Here is a 13,907-nt window from a genome sequence, read left to right on the forward strand (position 1 = left end):
AATGTTAACATATTTGATGAAGTAAAATGTATATCTTTGATTGTGGCAGGTAAAGCTCTAGACTACACTAGCAAAGCTACTGGAGGCTACCCTGGGATGACAACTGCTCCATGCTCCCAGGTCCCCGCAGCTGGATTTGGTGTAAATAGTGTTCTAAGAACCTCAGATGGAATACTTTATTCTTCTGTTGCTGCCCCAGTTCCATCCACATATGCAATTACAACTCAACCAGGCTCCATTTTTAGCACTACTTTAACACCAACATCAACAGTGCAGAACCAGTTATTGCCACATCCATATGGTTTCATTCCCAGTGCAGACTCAGGACAGATAATTCCTTTTGACACTGGACTACCTAAAGAACTTATACCCGCTGCTTTGGCTGACATAATAACAGGCTATCCAGACATGTACTCAGACACCACCCTGGAAGCAATTGCTGCCTCTCTGGATGCCTTAGCCTCCTCCCCAATTTTTCCTGGCTTAGATAACACCAAGATGGCACAGTATCAGATGGAAAGGGAGTTTCTAGAGCTAGAAAAGCTTAAACAGCTATGTCTCGCCGAGGAGCTTGAGTGGGAGAGGCAGGAAATCCAGCGTTACCGTGAACAGGAGCAGCTTATGGTCCAGCGGGAGCTTGAGGAGCTCCAAGCTCTGAAACAGCAGCTTCTCCTGCAGCAAGAGGAAGAGCACCACGCCCACATGATAGCCCAGCAGGAGACCTATGCCCAGCAGAAAGAGCAGTTGCTGCAAATCCAACAACTCCAGCTGCAACTTCAGCGGCAGCTAGATGAACACTATGGTAGCACTGGTACCACAGGGAACCTCCTAGATGCTAAATATGCAGGGGTAGGAGACAGTGGCCAGTATTGGCCTGTCAAAGATGAGTCTACAATTCCATCCGTTGGGACACAGTTTGAGGAAAGTCAGGACCAGCTTAATATAATCAATAAGCTTCAAGCTGATCAGGATACAGGGAAAAAAATAATTGATAGTGGAGTTCAGACAGATGATGAAGACTCAGCAGAGAAGCAGCATGTAGGAAGGAGAAAAAAGAGTAAAAGAAATGTTGATAGCTCAGCTCAGACTGATGATGAGGACCAAGATGAATGGGATGCTCCCACAAAAGCTCGCAGACGCTCTCGAAAACATAGCAGTGAAGGGAAACATGGCTCTAAGGTCTCCAGCATTGCTATCCAGACAGTGGCTGAGATATCAGTCCAGACTGACCACTCTGGAACTATCAAACGACCCAATGTCCAGATGGATACAAAGGTGGAAATCATCAAGCATATCTCGGCTCCAGAGAACTCTCAGAGAGGAGGTAGTCTGAGCTGTCAGACAGACTCAGACAGAAGACACACACCCATTGAGGTGGGCTATAGCTCACACCTAACAGCAGATGTTCCCTCTAAGTCTAAAGTCTTTTACAACCAAGTGTCCCCTTTGTCCCCGGAAAAGTCTCTTGGAGGCCAGAGAATGCTGACTGCTGACCCAACCAGATTTTCCTCTGGTCCTCGGATATTAAAGGCTGGTCAAAAGTCTTTATCTGATCCTAAATCCCTTAGTCCTTCCACAGAAGACAGGATTGGTGGATACTATGCAGACAGCTATTCTGTAAGTCCGTTCAGAAAATAACGGGAAAAAATTAATTTTCCTATTCTTGCTGATCATTCTGTATGTTTAATTCCCATTCCCATGATTTATTTTTATGTTCTAGGGCCGAGGCTCTCCCTCTGGTACAAGTAAGAAGGTAAAGCGGACACTACCAGACCCCCCTCCCGAGGATGAATCTCTGACAGGAAGATCAGGCTACAGCACCAACTCTGCTCGTCGCCGTCTTGCCCGCAGTACAACAATGGCCCGAGCAAAGATTCTGCAGGACATTGACAAGGAGCTTGATTTGGTGGAGAGAGAATCTTCTAAACTTCGCAAAAAACAGGCTGAGCTAGACGAAGAGGAAAAGGAAATTGACGCCAAGTTACGGTGAGATGCCTAAGATTTAACATCAACACGATGTAGCAGTGTATATGCTTGCGCTTTCATTCTGGACGTGCTTCTGACATTAATGCAAATGAATAATGTTAGTAACAGATTAATGTGTTGTAAATTGATATTGTCATTGCATTCACCCCACTCATGCAATCAGTATTCCTAATTCATCTGCATGATTCCCCTCTTACCTTGATAGCTTATGGGCTAAAAGGCTGCCTTGACATCACTCAGTGAGACCTCTCCATACTCACACATAGTAAAAGGTACCAATGTGTGAGAACCTGGAACATTGTTTGCCTTTTTGCTTGTAATGTTAGAACTGTTAGTGTTAAAATTATAAAACAATGTGTACCTTTTTCTTAATACTGTAGGTACCTTGAGATGGGTATCAACCGACGTAAGGAAGCCTTGCTGAAGGAGAGAGAGAAGAGAGAGAGGGCCTATCTCCAGGGAGTGGCAGAAGAAAGAGACTACATGTCAGACAGTGAGGTCAGCAACATCAGAGAGACAAGGGGTGATGGCCTAGAGAGACCACGTACAGCTCCCCAGTCAGAGTTTGATCAGTTCATCCCTCCACAGACTGAAGCTGATTCCCAGTACAACACACTAACTAGTCCCTACTCCCATTATGCCCAGTATGTACCTCAGACCCAAACCACTAGTCACTACACCCAACAGAATCTGTATCAGCAGCAGTCCCTTTATCACCAACAGGTGTCTCCTTACCCAACCCTATCCCTCTCCCATGCCCAAGCTCAGCCAAGCAGCTACCAACATGCTCTGCTCTTGCAGCAGGGAAAGCAACGTCAGACTACCCTGTCTGATTTAGAGCCTAAGATCACCACCAACTATGAAGTGATGCGCAACCAGCCTCTGCTCATTGTGCCAACATCTACAGAAAGTGGCTATGGGGTAGCTCACTTAGCGGGAAAGTATGGCAACCTGGATTTGAGACTAGGGTTAGAGGAGAGGAGCATGGCATCTAGTCCCATGTCTAGCATTTCTGCTGATTCTTTTTATGCCGATATTGATCACCACAATGCCAGGAACTATGTCCTAATTGAGGACATAGGGGAGCTCACCAAGACCTCAACGGGGCTGAGCAACACAGGTTTGGGTTCTGGATTCAACCTGCCTGATAAGGAGTTGTCCAAGGCAGACAGACTACTCAGGGCAGCAGAAGTCAGGCGCACAGCGGAGGTAAATGCTATACTGTTATATTTCTTATATCTTCCTTATCTCCTCGCTTATACAACTATTTGTAGATTTTAGTGTCACTAATCCCTTATCACAAATTTGGAAGACTCGGCCAGTAGACATATTCAACCAACCTCATTCAAACAATGCTTATTGAAGAATATTACAAATGTAGGCACAATGGATCAGTCTGGCCACTTCTGTTTAAATGTTATTGATTCCCTATTGTTGATAGATATTTAATACACATAAAATGCATTTGTTATTGTATGACTTTAATTCACATTACTGCTAACATATGCATATTACTTTTGCCTTTTAGGTGGCAGACTTTTTAGGCTCATCTCGACTTCAGAGTTATAGTAAAGGAGAAGATGACACTATGGAGGAGCCTTATGAGCTGAAGTTACTGAAGCAGCAAATCAAGCAGGAGTTCAGACGTGGAACTGAGGGACTAGAACACTTAACAGGCCTGGGCCTGCCTCATTATCTCCCCAGCGATACCAGTTTTCGTCACTTCCCTAAAGGAGAAAAATATAGCATTGGCAGGCTCACTCTTGAAAAACAGGCTGCAAAGCAGCTCCCAGGAGCTGTGCTTTACCAAAAACAGATGAAGAACAAAAAGGCCTTAATAGATCCAAAGGCCATCACTAAATTTTCCCCAATTCAGGAGAGCAGGGACATGGAGCCTGACTTTACAAGCTACATGGGATCTGGGGCCTCCTCTGTCACCAATCTGGCTGCCACAGCTAGGTTACTTCAGGATGAGATTACATTTGGGCTAAGAAAGAACTTGTCAGAGCAGCAAAAATATTTGGGTTCCTCCCTGGGGGCCAACCTAGCTGGTTCCCTTAACCTTGGGCAGTCCCTTGGACTGGGATCCACTATCAGGGCCACTGCCCAGGATGATGGAACCTACCCAAGTGGCACCCGTTCCCGGCCCTCTTCACGGCCCTCCTCCCGGCCCTCCTCTGTCTATGGCTTGGATCTCTCTATCAAACGGGACCTGTCCAGCTCTTCACTTAGACTTAAAACAGAAGGAGAGGTACTGGATGCAGCATTTGCCCCTGGGGTGGCCAGAGCAAAGCCAACCAGTTTACCTATCAGCCAAAGCCGGGGCCGTATCCCCATTGTAGCTCAGAACTCTGAGGAGGAGAGCCCTCTGAGCCCAGTGGGGCAGCCCATGGGTATGGCTAGAGCCTCAGCTGGACCTCTCCCTCCAATCTCTGCGGACTCCAGGGACCAGTTTGGGTCTAGCCATTCCCTGCCAGAGGTACAACAGCATATGAGAGAGGAATCTCGGACGCGTGGCTATGATCGAGACATCGCATTCATCATGGATGACTTGCAAGGCGCCATGTCTGACAGTGAAGGTAAATGGAGCCTAAGACTGTTGCAGCAACTTGATTGTGTGGACCTGCTTGTCACGCATGCTAATGCTGAGTGGTCTTACTGACTTTGTGCATCAGTTGGTTCTTTCTCAACCATCAGTCTTCCAGATAGTTATTATTAGCTGTTCGTTACTATATTTCCCTCTGTCATTGTAAATATCACATTAGATGTTTGCATGCTATTTTGTTTATTTTTAGTGTCTTTCTCACTAATACATAGTACTCTGATGGCCTGAGTTTATGTATGTCACTAATTAGTTCTATCCATGTTTATTCTGTTATTTCCTCAGCATGCATTTTCTTTTCATTTTACAGTGGCTGAACTTCATATTTCAATGATCATCTTGACTTTTAAAAGTAGTTACACAATTGATTTGCAAAAAAATCTATGGCCTCGAATTTTATTCATACATTCTGTCCATATTTCAGATGCCTTAGTGAGAGCCAGACATTTGTTGAAAATCTGAGGAATACACCTAAGTCATAAAAAACAAAGTATCTATAAGTAATATCCAGACAGCAATTGATAAATCAAATACTCTGGTTTTTGCGCACATTCCATGTGCAGAGTTGCAGAGTCAACCCACCTATTTGGTGGGATGAGTGTCGAGGACATGTGCACTGTGGCCTATGCCCTGTCATACATTTTTGCCACTCCGACATGTCAGGTCATGTTTCAATGAGCCCCCTACTTCTCCAATAAAGTGGCTTGGATCATGAGTGAAATTGGTGGGCTGTGGCAGCTAGAACTTACAGTCAAGTCCAGTGTGGCAGGCTGATGTTGGTCGCAGCAGGCCATCATTTCTCGAGTTTCACCCACTGTACCCATATATATGTACAGATATATTTACCCTAGTTCTGTAAGCACAGACAGTGCCTTCCAGGTATGGACTATTAATCATCTTGTAGGGGACGTACCTTATAAATATTAAATAATCTAAACTTGTTCAAAACACATACATAATAGAATATACATGCATCAAGAGTGTTTAAGGTATTGTATAGACCATTTGGAAGCTGTAGAAATCTGTATTGAAGGACTTTTACATGACATTACGGACCAGGAAAGGTATTCTCCCTTTCTTTTTCCCAGCCTTCCTCCACAAATCTGCAGAGCAAAACATTGTATTTGTGAGAAGTAGGCCACCACAGAAAGAAATCTTTCTTTTCTGAGGCACCCATTTTTGGAGCTATTTTGGAGAACAACTAACTGCAGTAAGTTTAAAGAAATTCTCCTGAATCCTGCTGTCTCAATGCACTTAAGTGTTCCACAGATGCAGTCTAGGCATTCACTTTGTAGTGAAGTTGTAGTGTAGTTGCTTCTATCTAACCTCTGACAAGTCAGTGACACATACCTACCAATTTAAAAATAATCCCAATGCAATGACTTTCTTTCAAGAACTACCGCACAGTTATATGGACTGTTAAAAATGACATTTAGTGTCATTGTATTTCATTTGTGTTGTGTTAACCATATGTCTTTGTTTTTATATATCTTTAATTTTCTCTCTGTATCTGATTTTGCATCCTTGCATGTTGTGCAATATGTACATTTTCCATTTCCATCTTAATAAAGTGATTGTTTTCTGCTTGTTGGTTGTTGCTGTGGATGTCTCGTTGCTCTGTGAAATGTCTATGTCCTATAGGGATTGACAGCCAGTATTGACATGTGCTAACCCCATCTCTATTAATGTGGGATTGGTAGTGTTCCATTAAGTTAGGTAAATCCATTTCTATAGATATCAATATGTCATATGAAAAGTTAATTCATTATTCTTAAAATTTAATACAGTTTGATATGCATGTAGTGGAAAGTTTTAGACAATGCAAACAAACAGTATGAAAGGCCAAGAGCTTTTGTAAAACATTTTCTTCATTGGGACAAAGTTTAAGATGGTTTCATGTCATCCACTTTGATTATTAGATGAGTGTCACAATGCATAACAATAGCCAATATCTTTTAGTAATTTTTAGCTTTGTTTCTGAACCAGTTACAAAGTATTTGTATAGGTAAGTTCTTGATAAGAAGGTGATATTTGCCCTGACCCCTATGTAAAATGTCCATCTGCCTTAATTACAGCACTAAATGAGTCCATGCTGGCTTTGAACAGAGATGATGCCAGAATCTTTCATGAAAATATCAGACACGGTAGAGTATCTTACAGTATTAGTTAAAAACTCTTACTTTCATTGAACTACTATGGCTCAAACTTACATTAAACATTACATTACATTTGTAACAAGGTATTAACTGATGGCTGACTTTTTCCCTAAAATCTGTTTTATGTTTTTCACAATGCTTCTGCTTAAATTTTTAAACTGACAGTCTATTAATGTCAAACTTGCAGTAATATCAAGCATGTATCTTACATTGACTACTTCTTTGGGTGCATGTGCTGAAGTATTCTCAAAAATACAAATCGAGTCTTACCACAGTTCCTGCAGTTTGTTAGATTGATGAAAATATGTTGAATGCATTTCTGAAAAAAACATATAACTTTGTACCCCAGCTGGAGGCCCAAACTGGAATATAGAAGGTGAGACAGCATCCCAGTGTCCATGTAGTTACAATAGAGACTGTTTGCCTCCATGCCACACATCATGGTTCTGAATGATCCACTTCTCTGGTTGATTTTGTAAACATACCAGATCCATTCTGGAATGACCCACATCTCAACAATTTACAATACATATCATTTAGCAGGTCTCTAGTAGTTGACATGTCAGCTCCATTATGGAATGAACGCCATCATAATGACACTAGATAATTTTTATGTGCATATACTGTAGTGACTTAAGTTATACATCATTCTGGAATGACTGCACATCACAGTGCTTCTGTAAGCATATCAGACCCATTGTCAATATTCATGTTCATGCACTTTTGCAAAAAATCACGTGTACATTGTGTGATCATGCATAAGTGTTACTGCAAAAGTATGCTTGAATTGCTATTCAGTGCCAGTATGTTCAGAGAATTCTGGAGGTCGATGTTGCCACTTTTTTACTGATTCTAGATCGGAATACTCTAGTACTGATAAGAACAAATAAGTACTCTTTAATCAAAGATGTGGAGATAACAGGCAACATTCACCTTCAGCATAAATGGTCATCAGACAGTTTCTCCTCATCATTACTGGTGCATTTCCTTAATGGAAATAGAATACTGATAATGCAGAGACCTTTGGCAGACCTGTGCTCATTCTATCCTTAGTGGCAATCTTCTGCAACGCGAAAGTGATGACTCATATTTTAAATATAGGACATTGCCCACCAACCTTACTTTTTACCATGGCTTAAGATTATTTTCAGACATTTGAAGTTTACTGAGCTTTGCAATATTTTTGCCAAAATGTGGCATAAGACATCGAATATCTTTCAGATGTCATGCTTAAAAGGTATTAGATGTCTCATGGCCTTTGGGGGGTTTACAGCACAATTCATTTTCTTAATAAACACATTAACACATGTACAATAGCACTTCACCTACCACTATTATTATTATTATTATTATTATTATTATTATTATTATTATTATTATTATTATTATTATTATTATTATTATTATTATTATTATTATTATTATTGCCCAATGGGACAACTCCAATCCACAATGTTTTGAATGAAATTATTACATATCATAATCCATAGTTTTCCTAGGGCTTTCAACCATATTTCATAATGTGTGAAAATGTGGAGCCCTCACACTCAGACGGAGAGCATTGCATGGTATCAAAAGCATGCCAAATCTAAAAAGTTCTTGAAAAATATTCATCCTTTATTCAGTGTGATCATTTGATCTTGCAGATGGTATGGATAGAGTGGAACAGAGTTTATACTTCTTTGCTTTCAACTATTCAATCAGGACAGACCAGAGATCTTTCTGCATTTGAGCATTAAGAAATCAGGATGGATGTGTGACAAACTTGTGATGCATATCAGAACCTTATTTCAAAGCTTTATTCAACATTGATCTCTGCATAAGTTGTGTAAAGCAGAGATTTACTCTGCTACCAAAGATAAAGTACACATGTTACACATTTTGTGTGCCTGGCTTTTAACCAGTACCTCTCCCTGTCTAGCCTACCACCTGAGGAGAGAGGACACTGATTGGTTTGATAAGCCAAGAGAGGGACACCCCCAGAGTGGAAAAATGTCAGACAGGAGACAGGTGAGGTCCAACCTAATGACATTCAGCTTCACATTTTATTGTTTTACGATTTCAGTTTGTCAACCTTAAATGTTTTCTGTAAGTTAACCTGTTTTCTTCATGCTGTAAATTCCTTAAAATCTTTCTCAGATGAAACTGGTTCCTTATGCCTTCCCTCACACTCGCATCAAGCTTAAGAAAGACCCGAAGGACACCAGCGTTTCAGGTAAGGCAGACAAAGGAACACACAGACACCTCATATTTTGATTGTGCACACAATAATTTCCTATCATAGTTTTGCTAATTAGGATTTGTATATTTCCTTTACTTTCAGGGAATGGACTTGGGATCCGTGTGGTGGGTGGGAAGGAGATTCCAGGGAGCCAAGGAGAGATTGGAGCCTACATTGCCAAGGTTAACCCTGGTGGTGTGGCAGAACAAACAGGAAAAATTGTAGAAGGTAAGAGGTGATATAAATTATTGCTATCAGGAAACAAAGCATTTGCATTTGGGAATGAAATAATTGAAAATCCAATTTTAAGTTGGAAACAAAAAAAAATGATGAATTTCCATCATTCACAAGAAAATATGTTCAAATGATGGTGTGGGAGATGCACTAATTTGACTTTGCTTGAAAGATACTGTGCATTATGAGACATTTCTGAAACCAGAGAGAATAACTGTGTAAATGTAAATATTTATCAATTTTGGAGGCACATAAGCCTTCAGTAAACATCCCTGCCTGAATCACTGAATTCCAGATGGAAATGTGAGAGACTGCTGTAGCCTTCTATGTAGTGGTCTGTCACATCTCATTTCCTGACACATCACATCCTTACACGGAAAAAGCCTGTCAACTGACCCTCCACAGCACCGGACTGTCTTAGTCATTAGGCTATATTTAGTGTCATCACAGACCCACAAATACACAAAAGGAGGTACCAACAAACAAACAGACAATAATTATCTTCATGAACGTTCAAAAATCTGTAATTTGTACATTAAGTTATTTGAATTTTCAAATGATTGATCCTCTAATGTTTATGTTTTGGACAGAGAAGAGCCTAAATATTAATTAGAACTCCCACACTTTGAGGATTTTATTTTTAGAACAAAATTGGTTCTAGTTTCTCACTTCACTAGGAACTTCACCATAGGGACTGTAATGACTTTGCTGTTGCACAAGGGAGGAAGCGAAGGACAGATCATCTAACATATTTCTTCTTCTGTATCTGGTCCGATATATTTAATTATTTTCATTTGTATGGAAATTATGCAGTTGAAAAGCTTAAACTGGATTCCCTTTTCATTGCACCATTAATCAGAATTAAAGAAACAGGAACAGTGGTGAGGCTGGTGTTTACTTTCGAGTGTATGTTGAATTCTGACAATGCAAATATGATGAAAGCGAATGGCAGCAGAACATGCCTTCAGGTGCAAAGCGAAATAATGTGGGGGGAGGATACAGTGAATTAAATAGAGAGAGCAGAGGGAATGATCTAAAGGAGCAGTGGCTCATGCAGAAGGATATGGAGATATTAATTTAAGCCTTCATTGTCGCAGCTGCTGAGTTGCATCATAAGCAGAATTCTAAGTGTCAGTTGTGTAAGTGAGGTCTCATACAGGCCCTGGACGTGGACTAGAAGTTTGACTTGCCGTGGGCTGTTTTTTTTATGTTATAATATTAATATAACGATTTTAAGATCAAAATTTGAAGTGTGTTGTTTTGTCTGCATGCTACTGTTTGTTTGAGCAAAAACAAATAGCATTGTGTGCAAAACCTTGTGTTATTGTGCTGTGTGTGCAATGCAATAATGATGCAATGTCAAAGTTAAAACAAAATCCAAAGTGAAAATTAGATTAGTAAAATTTTCCACTACAAAATTTGCTTTTACCATCGATTTCTGAATGTGCTTATGTGCCTTTATCACACCATAGGAATGCAGGTGTTGGAGTGGAACGGAGTTCCTCTGACAGCAAAGACTTATGAAGAAGTCCAGTGCATCGTGGGCCAGCCATGTGTGGAGGCGGAGCTCTGTGTGAGACTGTGAGTTACATCTGTCATCATTTACTCCTCTGTCCCATTGAAACTCCTACATGTTTAGCTGCAATATGGCAATTCTGCACCCATGTACAACTTCTCACCTCCCCCCTATTTCTTCTCTGCATTCCACACCCTTCCATTTGACAAATATCACTCTGTGACTGATTACTACTAAAGCATACTGGTTTATATTATAATAGCATATCACAAATTTCTTGTATGGATCCAAACAGTGACCTTAATATGCTGTCTGACCCTGAGCGCCCACAAGCCCTGGAGCACCATGTCCAGCTTAAAGCAGGTATGTACAAGGATTTGCTAAAATGTCTGCATGTATCTATGTACCTATTTCACATAAATACAATATGCACTAGTACACATTTTCATTTGAGTAGGTGGCCAGCGTTCCCCTGGCGTGGACCCTAAGCAGCTGGCTGCAGAACTGCAGAAGGTGTCCCAGCAGCAGGCTCCTGGTGTAGCTGGAACGGGGGTTGGGCATGGGGGATTGGGGGTACTCTCTGCACTGGAGCGCACTGCCCTCCTCCACTCTGGTACTGGATCAGCTGCTTCCAGTGGTGTGCCAAGCCCCGGCCAGCCAGCATCGCCTGCCATAAACAAGAAACAACGACCTAAGGTAGTGTCTTTGGACATCTCAGAAACACTCTTCAGTTGTGAAGGGTTAAGTTTACAGAGTTACAATCAGCTACAGTTTTAAGCTGCAGTCTGTGGAATTCTGTGTGACCTATCACCATTTATCTCTCTTCCCGTTATTATTATGTAATATCACAGAGCAGTGGGGGAGGTTGTATGTGAAGGTCAAATGGTGTGCCTGGGTTCATCCAAGAGTGATGGGTCAGTTATAAGAGAACAAGAAAATTGTGTGGTACAGTGTATGATCCTGAGTGTGGATTACACATGAAATGAGTGATATAAGTGCCGCATTTTAAGTAAATGGTTAAATGCTTGATTTTTGAAAGAAATGTCACAATTATAGTAAAATAAAGAGGACAAGATAAGGACAAGGAAAGGATAAATGGCAATGAATAGCAAGCATAAAATATGAAATAGACAGTAGAAATATATTTCTACACTGGAAATCATCTAAACTGAAAAAGAGAATTTTTGTTAATGTTTAAGCACCTCAAAATATTGATTAACCTTCTCAAACTTCACCGGAGGACTTTTCCAGTCAATTAGATGGCTCACATAGTCAAATCTCTACTGAGGCTCATAGATCCAGTGAGAAATCTTTACTCGGCATCATCTCTACAAGGACAACCCATTCATCTGTAAGGTGACAATATATATATATATTTCAGGAGTGAAGTCAGAGTACCATTTACTGCAACCTAATCCAGAATAGTGGCTGAAGTCTGATATAAACCTGTCTTAATGGGTCTGTCGTCTGTGTCTGTTTGACTTACCACAAAAGAATCATTTGACAAGCATTGTATTCTCTTCCTTGTTTTTGTAGCCAACAGAGGTAATGAAGACACCTCATCCCATCACTGGAGAAATTCAGGTATAAATACACAGATTGAACAAATAAGTATTAGTTGTTTTTTTTGCAGTTTAATCTTTCTCACGCAGCCTCTGTTCCTCTTGTTTTTTTTTCTCAGCTCCAGATCAACTATGACAGGAATCTAGGAAACCTGATCGTCCATGTCCTGCAGGCTAGAAACTTGGCCCAGAGGGACAACGACAGCTACTCTGACCCTTTTGTCAAAGTCTACCTCTTGCCTGGGAGAGGGTGAGCTCTGAGTTTGTCTGAGTCTTTATAAATGTCTGGTCTGTGTTTCCTTTTCTGCTTCCGTGTCTGTCTTGTTTACTCTCCCCCTATTTCTTTCTGACTTTGTATTGACTGTGCTGTATGTAACTGACTAACTACTTGAGTTTGTTTAAGAGAATGAGACTGGATATGATGACATGAGGCAGTCATCGCAGTCATTTGTAGTTTAATTTGAATCATTCTCAGTGATGGATGGGTGTTTACATATGTTACAGAAAGCTGTGAAAGGAGATCCTCTGCCTTATTTGCCATTCTAATGTGTCAGATTACCTGGTTAGAGAAAGCCTCAAACAAACTCTACGATATTCAAAACTCTTTTTTTTACTCTGCCCATTTTTGATTCAAGTCAATATTTTAGTGTTACAGGAGTATTTAGTGTTGTGTCGCTGGCCTCCTCCTCCTCCTTATCCTGTCTGCTCCACCAGCTTCCCAAGAGCCAGTGAACAGCGAGAGAAAGGATCAATACAGCCTCCATCTGCTCTGTAACCGTATCTGCACTTAGATAATGACCCCATCAGACCTGTTTATGAGATTATAAACCCTCTCTACCTACATGATGTATAGATTAAAAAAGAAAGCTCCATAGGCAAGCAATTTTGTTCTCATGCTGATTCATATGAGGACTATTTTGAAATGTGTTTTATCTGGCATTAGCTGTGAAGTGCACAGCCACAGTATCTCAGCATCAGCTCAAAATAGTAAATTAGTCTTTCACCCATGAGCCAGTTGTAATCATTTTAAGATTTTTTTGATCTTGTGTCATTTACATTTTTTGGGCACAACAACAATGATACACCCTGCAGAGAATACTGATTGCCTCAGCTCTCTATCCTTTACTGCCTTTTCTTTGAGCTCTCTGAGCTTCTCTGACTGTTTTATGTGTTTTTTGCTTTTCTTGTTTGTGATATCTGCCCTCCTCTTCCTCTTCTGGACTCCCTCAGCCAAGTCATGGTTGTCCAGAATGCAAGGTAGTGTGGTGCTGATCTTTGCTTTTAGTTGATGTTATGATTTTCTTTCTGTAAATTATGTCTCCAAAGTGGTTTTCCATCCTTTTGTTGTGGCCTTTGTTGTATGTTCAATTATCTGCTCAATTATCTCTGTTTCATGATGGCTAAGAACACTCTGATCATTGCCTTCGCTCTCTCTCTCTTTGCTTCTCACTTTTAACTCTCCTCAGCTTCTATCTCTGAAGTAATTTGTGATTTTGTAAAAAACATTTCAGTCAAAACAAGGCAATTTTAAAAAAAGATTTACATTTGAATGTGTTTTCTGAAGTCTCCATAGACTGATTATTTTCACAAGCATCTATTCACTTCTATACATTTATATCACAGTCTGGTG

General features: G+C 40.6%; 1 protein-coding gene across 6 annotated transcripts in view; it reads left to right on the plus strand.

The window, feature by feature from the left end:
- LOC124061309 (protein piccolo-like) overlaps positions 1-13,907 on the plus strand; it is a 43,125-nt gene that overhangs the window by 20,002 nt on the left and 9,216 nt on the right. For 2 of the 6 annotated variants that reach the window (XM_046392977.1, XM_046392979.1), the window contains exons 6-20: positions 50-1,617; positions 1,721-1,986; positions 2,367-3,195; positions 3,515-4,565; positions 6,664-6,732; positions 7,094-7,120; positions 8,666-8,754; positions 8,884-8,959; positions 9,068-9,193; positions 10,672-10,780; positions 11,011-11,078; positions 11,173-11,411; positions 12,252-12,299; positions 12,397-12,527; positions 13,508-13,534. In XM_046392977.1, coding sequence (XP_046248933.1) covers positions 50-1,617; positions 1,721-1,986; positions 2,367-3,195; positions 3,515-4,565; positions 6,664-6,732; positions 7,094-7,120; positions 8,666-8,754; positions 8,884-8,959; positions 9,068-9,193; positions 10,672-10,780; positions 11,011-11,078; positions 11,173-11,411; positions 12,252-12,299; positions 12,397-12,527; positions 13,508-13,534 — 4,723 coding nt within the window. Of the gene's footprint in view, positions 1-49; positions 1,618-1,720; positions 1,987-2,366; positions 3,196-3,514; positions 5,065-6,663; positions 6,733-7,093; positions 7,121-8,665; positions 8,755-8,883; positions 8,960-9,067; positions 9,194-10,671; positions 10,781-11,010; positions 11,079-11,172; positions 11,412-12,251; positions 12,300-12,396; positions 12,528-13,507; positions 13,535-13,907 lie in introns of those variants that run through there. The other 4 variants (XM_046392978.1, XM_046392980.1, XM_046392982.1 and 1 more) reach the window with 4 other exon arrangements.

The sequence above is a fragment of the Scatophagus argus genome, chromosome 7, assembly GCF_020382885.2.
Source record: "Scatophagus argus isolate fScaArg1 chromosome 7, fScaArg1.pri, whole genome shotgun sequence".
NCBI lineage: Eukaryota > Metazoa > Chordata > Actinopteri > Scatophagidae > Scatophagus > Scatophagus argus.